Below are 8,757 nucleotides of genomic sequence, written 5' to 3'. Positions count from 1 at the left end.
TAGGCGGTACCAGGGGCTGATTCTAAATTATCCAGGAGCAGAATAATGCCCTCAATAAGCCGTTAAAGAAAAAAAAATTAAAAAGTGACCACATTGCTGAGAAAAATGAAGTTTTAATATATGTAAATGAGCCCCTAGGAGCAACAGGGGCATTGCCATTACACCAAAAGGCCCTGCTTTCTCTGCAACTGTTGCGCCCTCTGCACTTTGACAGGACCAGGCAGTGATCACACCTGGTCCTGTCAATCATGGTGCACAGAGCGCAGCAGTTGCAGAGAAAGCAGAGCCTTATCTAAGGTGTCTGTCACTAATACTGATCATGACAACAGATCAAGGTCAGACAAGACAAACCCACTGTGTTCAATGGAGGCAGCCTGACCGCTCCAAGAAGAAAGGAGGAGCATCTCCAACCCAAAGTGTGCAAATATTGATGAATAAAATAGCCTGCAGTTGAGCAAGCATATGGACAACAGCCAAGCATTAAGCCAGATTAAAGGGTACCTTCAATCAGGACGACGGCCACCTTTCTAGCCAGTCTATGACTGTGGACAGGAGACTTGTAGTAACAGAAGCACCTCCTCCTGTCACATGTAAACCCTTTAGGCTAGCTCAGGGATGCTCAACCTGCGGCCCTCCAGCTGTTTTAAAACTACAACTCCAACATTGCCCTGCTGTAGGCTGTCCGAGAATGCTGGGAGTTGTAGTTTTGCAACAGCTAGAGGGCCGTGGGTATTAGATTGGTGATCTTTCTCCCTCCTTCAAGAGTAATCAGGCTGTCGCCCTCCCCCCCATACGCACTAGACTGGTGCCCGACCTTGACCATCATCATTGTGGTACTTTAGGGTACCACAATACACCAAACCTTGTGCTTTTGATACTAATAAATAGTAGCCGTGTATGTAAACCGCTTTCAGGACCCTAATCTGTAGTATGGCGGTGGAGTAGCCAATAACATCCTGCAATGTATTTAAAAGGATAAAAGCACTAGTAGTTATTTGTAGCAAAATTTGGTTTATGTAGAAACAAGCCAGTTTTTTGCACTTGGATAGATGTGTAAATGAGATCAAGCTAAAAGCACGATGAAGCCAGAAGTGGGTCAAATCATGAAGACCTGCTTTAAAAGTGGTTAAATTTGCAACATTTGTACAATTTTTTGTAATTTTTTTTTTTTACTCAACGCCTTTTTGCTTTTTTCTGTAAACCAGGAAGAAAAAAAATAAAAAATACTAGTACTACAGATAGATTTGCCCCATGTTGAGCGAACGTAGGAAGGTAAACAAGGAGAGGGGTGCAAAGGTGACATTGCTATACAGAGTCATTTGACATACTTACATCTTAGCTCATTGTACAGGGCACAGCCAAAATCAAGGCACAAAGCTCTTCTACAAGTTATTTTTTTTTTTTCAATAAAGTTGTACAAAATAATACATTTTACATTCTGTACAAAGAATAATCCAGCAGTAAAATAAGAAAAAAAAAAAAAGAAAAAAGAAAAAAAAAAAAAGTGAGGGGGTGTTGTACAGAAGGAAAGGGAGTGATCATGTTTGTGAGGACAGAGGTCTAACATTCTGCTCAGGATTGAAGATATAAAGATCACACAAGGTTGTTTAAAGGACAAAGTGGGAAGAGAGGGAAAAAAAATAATAATAAAGCGTGGCTAACACAAATGTCCAGGATTTTTTTTTTGGGGGGGAAATAAATACATTGATATGTTGAAATTCATATCCAAGTATTTATTGTTTTGTTTTTTTTCTAAAAAAAAAAAAAAAAAAAAAAAAATGGCACCCTTGTTAAAGGCATAAAATCTCTTGCCACTGCCCTCCCAGTGATGGCAGGGAGCCTCCCAGCTCCGTAATATCAAGACACAATATTACAGTCAAGAGTCGAGTGTCCTTCAGTCGGCGGTCAGCAATGCAGTGAAGGAATACAAAGTTGATATAATGGGTGACTTGTCAAGGAGGAAAGAATTAGGCCCTGCATTGAGGGATGGAAATAATCAGTACAGTCTCCAGCCCACTGCACAGACCTCTTCCAGACACACGTGTACACATTATATGAAGTCAAAATCCTCCACACGCACTGCATTTAACATTGGCATTTTAAAAGGGGTGGGGCAATCAGGTGAAGGATGAGAGTCCATATGTGAAGAGTACATTTGGCGCCAGCCCATGCCGTCTCAGGGCAGAGGGGTAATGAGGGGGCAGCAAGCTAACAGTTCCACAAATTTCCTGACAGCAAGGAAACAGGAGAGAAAAAAAAAAAAAAAAAAAAAAAAAAAAAGGAAAAACAAAACAAAATAGGTGCAAGCTGGAGAGGGAGATTGCACACAGTTTTTCCATCCCTTCGTGGGTGGATTGTTTCCCCATCCCCTTTGTTTTTATGCTTGTTTGGGGATCTTTGTAGTTTCATTTTTTTTTTATTGAATTAAGAGTCCAGGGGGGGGGGGAAAAAAAAAAAAAAAAAAAAAAGGGGGGGGGGGGCGGATTTTTTTCTTTTAGAATTTCTCCATCACAACAGTTCGTATTGACGGAGGTGCATCCTTTGGATAATGTCCCGACAATCATTAAAAACCCTTCGAATATTTTCCGTATCAACTGCACACGTGAAGTGAGGGTAACAGTAGTGCCGCCCATCCCCGCTTGCTGTACTGATTCTCTGAAAAAAAAAAAAAAAAAAAATTATAATAATACAATTCATGTCTTCATGTTTAAAAAGGTATTCTGTCACCAGGTTTATAGTGCCCTATATGAGGGTAGAGCCCAGCGACCATGGGTCAATTACTTTTCTTGGCCAGTCATTTTCTTAATCTCTTCTCCCCCCCCCCCCCAATTGATCAGCTCCACGGGTCCGCTCAATACACATTCATGAGCTCCTGGTTGCCCAGCTGATTGACAACTCTCTGCCTATATAGTTTAAAGCAGACATCCTCAAACTGCGGCCCTCCAGCTGTTGCAAAACTACAACTCCCAGCATGCCCGAACAGCCTACAGGAATCATCCTACAGCAGGGCATTGTGGGGGTTGTAGTTTTACAACAGCTGGAGGGCCGCAGTTTGAGGATGCCTGGTTTAAAGTAAGGCTACGCTCATATCTGCAGTAAAGGTATCCTGCAGTCTGTTCAGGCCTAGTCAGATACTTCCATTCACAGCTGTACCCCACTGACTATACAGCAGTTTTTCTCTGGCAAAACCCGGCATGTCGCTGGAAAAAGGACGGAATGGGGTCCAGCGGTGAACATCAATATCCAGCTAGGCTAATCTGGTGAACCCCGACACTGTTTCTCTGCCAGAAAAGACTGCTGGATAAGTTTTATTTTCAAAAATGTGAATGTAACCTAAGAACACAGTCAATCATCCAGGGCAGGTGCAGCACTAGTGCTTGGGTCCAGCTGGAGACTGCCACCAGTATGGGGGGGGGGGGGGGGGGAATAAAAAAATACACAGCTGAATTCTTATCAAACTGACTGGCTAAAGTAGAGTTTACGAGCAGTCATGAGTTCAGACATAAGGGATACACATTGAGTGACGGAGTCACTATAATACAGGAAGAAATGGTCTGCAATTACACTGCTGAAGGCTGTAGAACAGAAACAGCTGACTTTTTTCAGAGACCAACTGAAAAATAATGTGATTAAGATAAAAAAAATAAATCCCAATAAGCTGTCCCCAGCCTTTAATACTAGGGGGTTTTACAATACGATTGCCTGATTGATTATTTATTGCTTAATATTATACTCAAATATACCAAAGCATTATTGTCTGGCAGTAATAAAATGACAACCTACCTAAATAGGCATACTGCCATGGCATGCCTGGGGGCTTTGTTAGGCCGCAAGCTATCATAGCCCCCTCTGTCTAACCATATGGATGAAGTGGTTGCTACTGACTGCAGCATCTTAGTGGTTTAAAAGGGGTTTTCCCCATCTCGGAGTGCACCCTTTGGCACTTTGTGGGCTCCGATCCAATTATATGGGTCCTTGAGGTAGGACCTGCACCTATCCTAGCGATATGCCCCCAATGTCTGAGTTGGGAATACCCCTTTAACTCGATTCAGTAGGAGCAAGGATGTCTGTCACCAATAGGTTCCTGCAATAATCAGCATCAGTGCCAATGCCATCACCATTGTGGTACTTGTACATCATTCTGTGCTTAGGGATTGTGTTATTTTACTCCTTTGTACTTTTTTTATTACGTAGGGTTGATAAAATATTCTATAGCAGAGCATGGATCTACCTGAAATTAAGAAAAACACTTACAAGAAACTCATCTCTAATAAAATACTTGGCCCTTGTGACTCTCGGGTCCTCCCCGGGTTCTGGAATTGCTGAAATGACAAAACACAAACAATCGGATTACCAAAGTGCATTCAGTAAGTGATGGGGTAACACCTGGGCAGTGCCAGGTACTGAAATGTTGATGCCAATTAAAAATTTATTAGAAGAAAACCATTACCATCATCTGGGGTTGTGTAACGACCAAAATCTGGAAAGTAGTCCTCAATTTTCGATTTGCCAGCCAAAACCTTCTCTGCAAGTAAATCTTGTTTATTCAAGAAGAGAATGACTGAAATGGTCCGTAGCCACCTGGTGAGAGGAGGAAATAAAGGGTGACATGAGGGTTGGATCTACAAATCAAGCCCAGCTTTGTACAATTGATAAGGACAAACAACGTGCCGTTTTTAACAATTAAAGGGGTTGACCCAGACAACAGCACACAGCTAATTCTCTCCATCAGTCCAATAAAGCTTGACCCAAGCAGCTGCACACATGCTTGACCACCACTCCATTAAAATGGCCGACCGAGTAATGCATGGATCCACTGGCTCTGCTCTTTATTAGTGCCTCCCAACTCTAAGCTAATGGAACAGGGTCAGGGAGGATCTCCTGTCTGAAGATACGTATATGGAATATATCATGGGTGGACTGGGAACTTAACGACTAAAAATTGGCTTCATGTTGTAAGGGGATCCAAATTTTGACAGGAGGGGCAAAACAAGTAGGTGGCGTCAGCAAAACCATAACGCATAATACAGTCCCAGCAAAATATTGCCCCAAAAGCTGTCCCTCTGGGATTGGCCATTAATAGCTGACATTTTCTGTCCTTCTCCAATTGCATCTGATTAGGATGTGGAGCAGAGGGCTTATGAGGCAAGTTTCTCACAGAGTTAATTACCACTGACAGCTCATTATGTACCCAGTCTGTGGCAGAGAGGAGGGCTTGGGTGACCCCCTGGGCCTTGGCCCACCGGGAAATTTCCCTCTAAAGGTGTATGGCCAATCCACCCCTGGAATATAGGGCTAAATTATATTCCACTATATAGAAATTGGCCGTCTTACTGAGACATGTACACCTAGATGACGTCTAGAAAGACTTCCATCTAATTCACACAGTACCTATTGTTCCAGATGCTCTTGAAGAGGTTTAGCGCTTCCTGGAGTCTGTTGGTCTGATTGTCCTCCCGGATCACCATATTATAGCTGCTGCTGGCAACCACGAATATAATCGCAGTCACATCTGAAACAAGACAACGGGTTTGTTAGCACAGGGACCAACACATTCGGAAGACTCCACTAGCGCCCTCTCAAGCTGCCTCGTTCCTTCTCGGATGACTGTCAATTCTGCCTTGTCCACAGTAATCCGAGATGGACTAAGTAAACTCGGATCATTCTCCACCTCGCTAGAGGCTTCACCGAAAATTTTTAATTCCTTGAATAAAGTTGCATCATGCTGAACTGTACAAGCATTTTTTTTTATTATTTTTTTTATAGTCCATTAAATCCATTTTAAATCTTACCATTAAAGCACTGGATCCATTTTCTGCGTTCATCGCGTTGGCCACCGACATCAAACATGCTAAGAGAGACATACAAATTATTTGCAGAAAACTGTGCTCGACAAAACGACACCATTTAGGAATCTAGTTACTGATCTTAAAAGGGTTTGTCCCATTAAGAAATATTTAAAATCAGCACCTGGATCTGAACACTTACAATTCCATGCAATTAAAAATGTCATAGTTGCTGTGTAATTTAATAAAAGGTATCTGTATAGCGCCACCTGCTGTTTGTCCTTTCTTATTTCTCTGTCCACCTTGCTGAAGTGGGCACACATGCTCAGTTCCATCCTTCAACTGCCTCTTGAGCTGTGATAGCAAGAGCGCTCCAGCAGAATGGACATGCCTCCTGAGCCGTGACAGCAAGAGCGCGCCAGCAGAATGGACATGCCTCCTGAGCCATGATGGCTAGAGCGCTCCAGCAGAATGGACATGCCTCCTGAGCCGTGATAGCAAGAGCGCGCCAGCAGAATGGCCATGCCTCCTGAGCCATGATGGCTAGAGCGCTCCAGCAGAATGGACACGCCTCCTGAGCCGTGACAGCAAGAGCGCGCCAGCAGAATGGACATGCCTCCTGAGCCATGATGGCTAGAGCGCTCCAGCAGAATGGACATGCCTCCTGAGCCGTGATAGCAAGAGCGCGCCAGCAGAATGGCCATGCCTCCTGAGCCATGATGGCTAGAGCGCTCCAGCAGAATGGACACGCCTCCTGAGCCGTGATAGCAAGAGCGCGCCAGCAGAATGGACATGCCTCCCGAGTTGTGATAGCAAGAGAGCCCCAGCAGAATGGCCATGCCTCCTGAGCTGTGATAGCGAGAGAGCCCCAGCAGAATGGACACTCCTCCTGAGCTGTGAGAACACTCCAGCAGAAAGGACACTCCCCTGTGATCGAGAGCTTCAGCAGAAAAGCTGCCAGTTTGATATAACTTAGATAAATTAATGGGGAGATCACTGGATCCATGTGAGGTACACAGCTGGTTCTAGCTTTGATGTGTACTATATGATGTCAGAATCTCATTTTTTACATTAAAATATAATGACAGATCTGAATTTACTAATCCTAAAGATGAAATACATTTAGACGGGCTTTCAAAATCTGCACCAGATCTAACAGGGGCTCAGGCTGGATGATACATCTGGTGCAGGGACACTTTCCTCTAACTCTATACCAGCTATTAGTTAGTTGGCTTACATTGTGACAGATTTTACAGCAGAATTGTGAGTACACTTTGGTGCAAAATGGTGCAATCTTAGACCCCCCCTTCCACATTCTTCCTCCGCAAAAATAAAACACACCTTTAGCTGACTTTTATAATTACATCCAATTAAAAATTGACTACAGCCACTGAGCTATTCTATAAAATGTATGTATAGTGCCACCTGCTTTTTGTTCTTTTGCCCATTTCTTGTCCATCTCACTTAGGTGGTTGCACATTCTCAGTTTAAATATTCAACTGTCACGAGCCATATCTACTGCTAGAAGCTGTTAGAGGAGGAGAGCTGCAGCAGAAATGACACACCCCGTGACAAAGGACACGCCCCCTGAGCTGCCAAGCTGAAATAAATCTAGTACACCAGTTGGAGAAATTAATGGGAGATCTCTGGATTCATGTGAGATATAAGGCTGGTTTTAGGTTTGACATAAAGAGCTTGCCATATGAGTGAGAATCTGATTTTCGTTTTTTTTACATCAATCATGACTTGACCCCTTTAAAAAGGGCCACAAACCCCCAATGCCTCCCGTAGTCCTGTACTTACTGAAAGTTCACTTTGTCAACCTGAAACTTGGTTTCAAATATTCCTGATGTCAGGACTCTGCATCGTAGTAAATCCTAGGGGGAAGCACAAGGTACAGATTACCGATTTGTAGTAGTGAGAGCCAACAGAACCGCCACCAATAAAGGGGTTTCTCCAAAAGAATTAAGAGTCTCAGACACGCCCCCCACAGCAGTGGCGCACCGGTATATGGCACATTACATCTGCAGAGGACAGCACTTAAAGGGAACCTGTCACCGCGATTGTGTATAGAGCTGAGGACATGGGTTGCTAGATGGCCACTAGCACATCCGCAATACCCAGTCCCCATAGCTCTCTGTGCTTTTATTGTGTAAAAAAATATATATAATAAAAGCACACAGAGCTATGGGGACTGGGTATTGCGGATGTGCTAGCGGCCATCTAGCAACCCATGTCCTCAGCTCTATACACAAAATCCTGGTGACAGGTTCTCTTTAAACAGGACAGGTGACACCTGCATCCCTAAGAAATCATTCTGGAACTGTTTCTTACATGTGTATCCTGTGCAGTTTCTCCATTATTCCTACTATAAATATATGAATAAATTGACAACGGGGTATTAACATTTCCCTTCTTGAAAGGGTATGCTCTGGCATTGTATGCCTGCCAGCCCTGAATGGACATTGTGGGTGTGCTGGAAACGCCAGTCTCAGGACACCTCCCTCCTTGTAGTCAGTTTATGGTGAAACCCCTTTAGAAGCAGAGGTTCAGCTCTGTACACACGGAGCAGTTTCTGGCTAGATCTAATCTTCATAGACAGTTGAGTAACCGGCAAACAGACCGGATGACGCAGAGCATTGCAGCTCATTCTCATATACAGCTGCACTAGGACTTCTTCTGGCTGCCCAGCTTAAAGGGGGCCTCTCCGCCCCTGACTGACAGCATATTGCCAGGATATCACATAGTATTAAGATCGGTGGGGGGGCCAAACCTACAAATTTTACCAAGCACTGAGTAAGACTAGACTAGACTGCAAGTCGTGCAGCGAAATCCAAACCCGATTTCTGATTGTGCCTTGAAGTGACTTTCCCACCACCCAGGACAATGGTGGTCACGAGACATGCCAGCTTTTGAGTGTAACAGGTGTGGCAAATCCAGAATAGAGCTCAAGACCAAACTGCAACTTCAA

At 43.9% G+C, this 8,757-nt stretch overlaps 1 protein-coding gene across 2 annotated transcripts in view; it reads right to left on the bottom strand.

The window, feature by feature from the left end:
* Window positions 1–994: 994 nt before the first annotated feature.
* GNAS (GNAS complex locus) overlaps window positions 995–8,757 on the bottom strand; it is a 53,058-nt gene continuing 45,295 nt past the window's right edge. For both annotated transcript variants that reach the window (XM_044298677.1, XM_044298678.1), the window contains 6 exons: window positions 7,590–7,663; window positions 5,793–5,851; window positions 5,392–5,512; window positions 4,451–4,581; window positions 4,255–4,322; window positions 995–2,655 (listed from right to left, as the gene is read on the bottom strand). In XM_044298677.1, the coding sequence (XP_044154612.1) occupies window positions 2,509–2,655; window positions 4,255–4,322; window positions 4,451–4,581; window positions 5,392–5,512; window positions 5,793–5,851; window positions 7,590–7,663 (600 nt within the window). In that variant the 3' untranslated portion in view covers window positions 995–2,508. The remainder of the gene's footprint in view (window positions 2,656–4,254; window positions 4,323–4,450; window positions 4,582–5,391; window positions 5,513–5,792; window positions 5,852–7,589; window positions 7,664–8,757) is intronic.

The sequence above is a fragment of the Bufo gargarizans genome, chromosome 6, assembly GCF_014858855.1.
Source record: "Bufo gargarizans isolate SCDJY-AF-19 chromosome 6, ASM1485885v1, whole genome shotgun sequence".
Lineage (NCBI taxonomy): Eukaryota > Metazoa > Chordata > Amphibia > Anura > Bufonidae > Bufo > Bufo gargarizans.
This window is presented reverse-complemented; position numbering and strand designations above follow the sequence as displayed.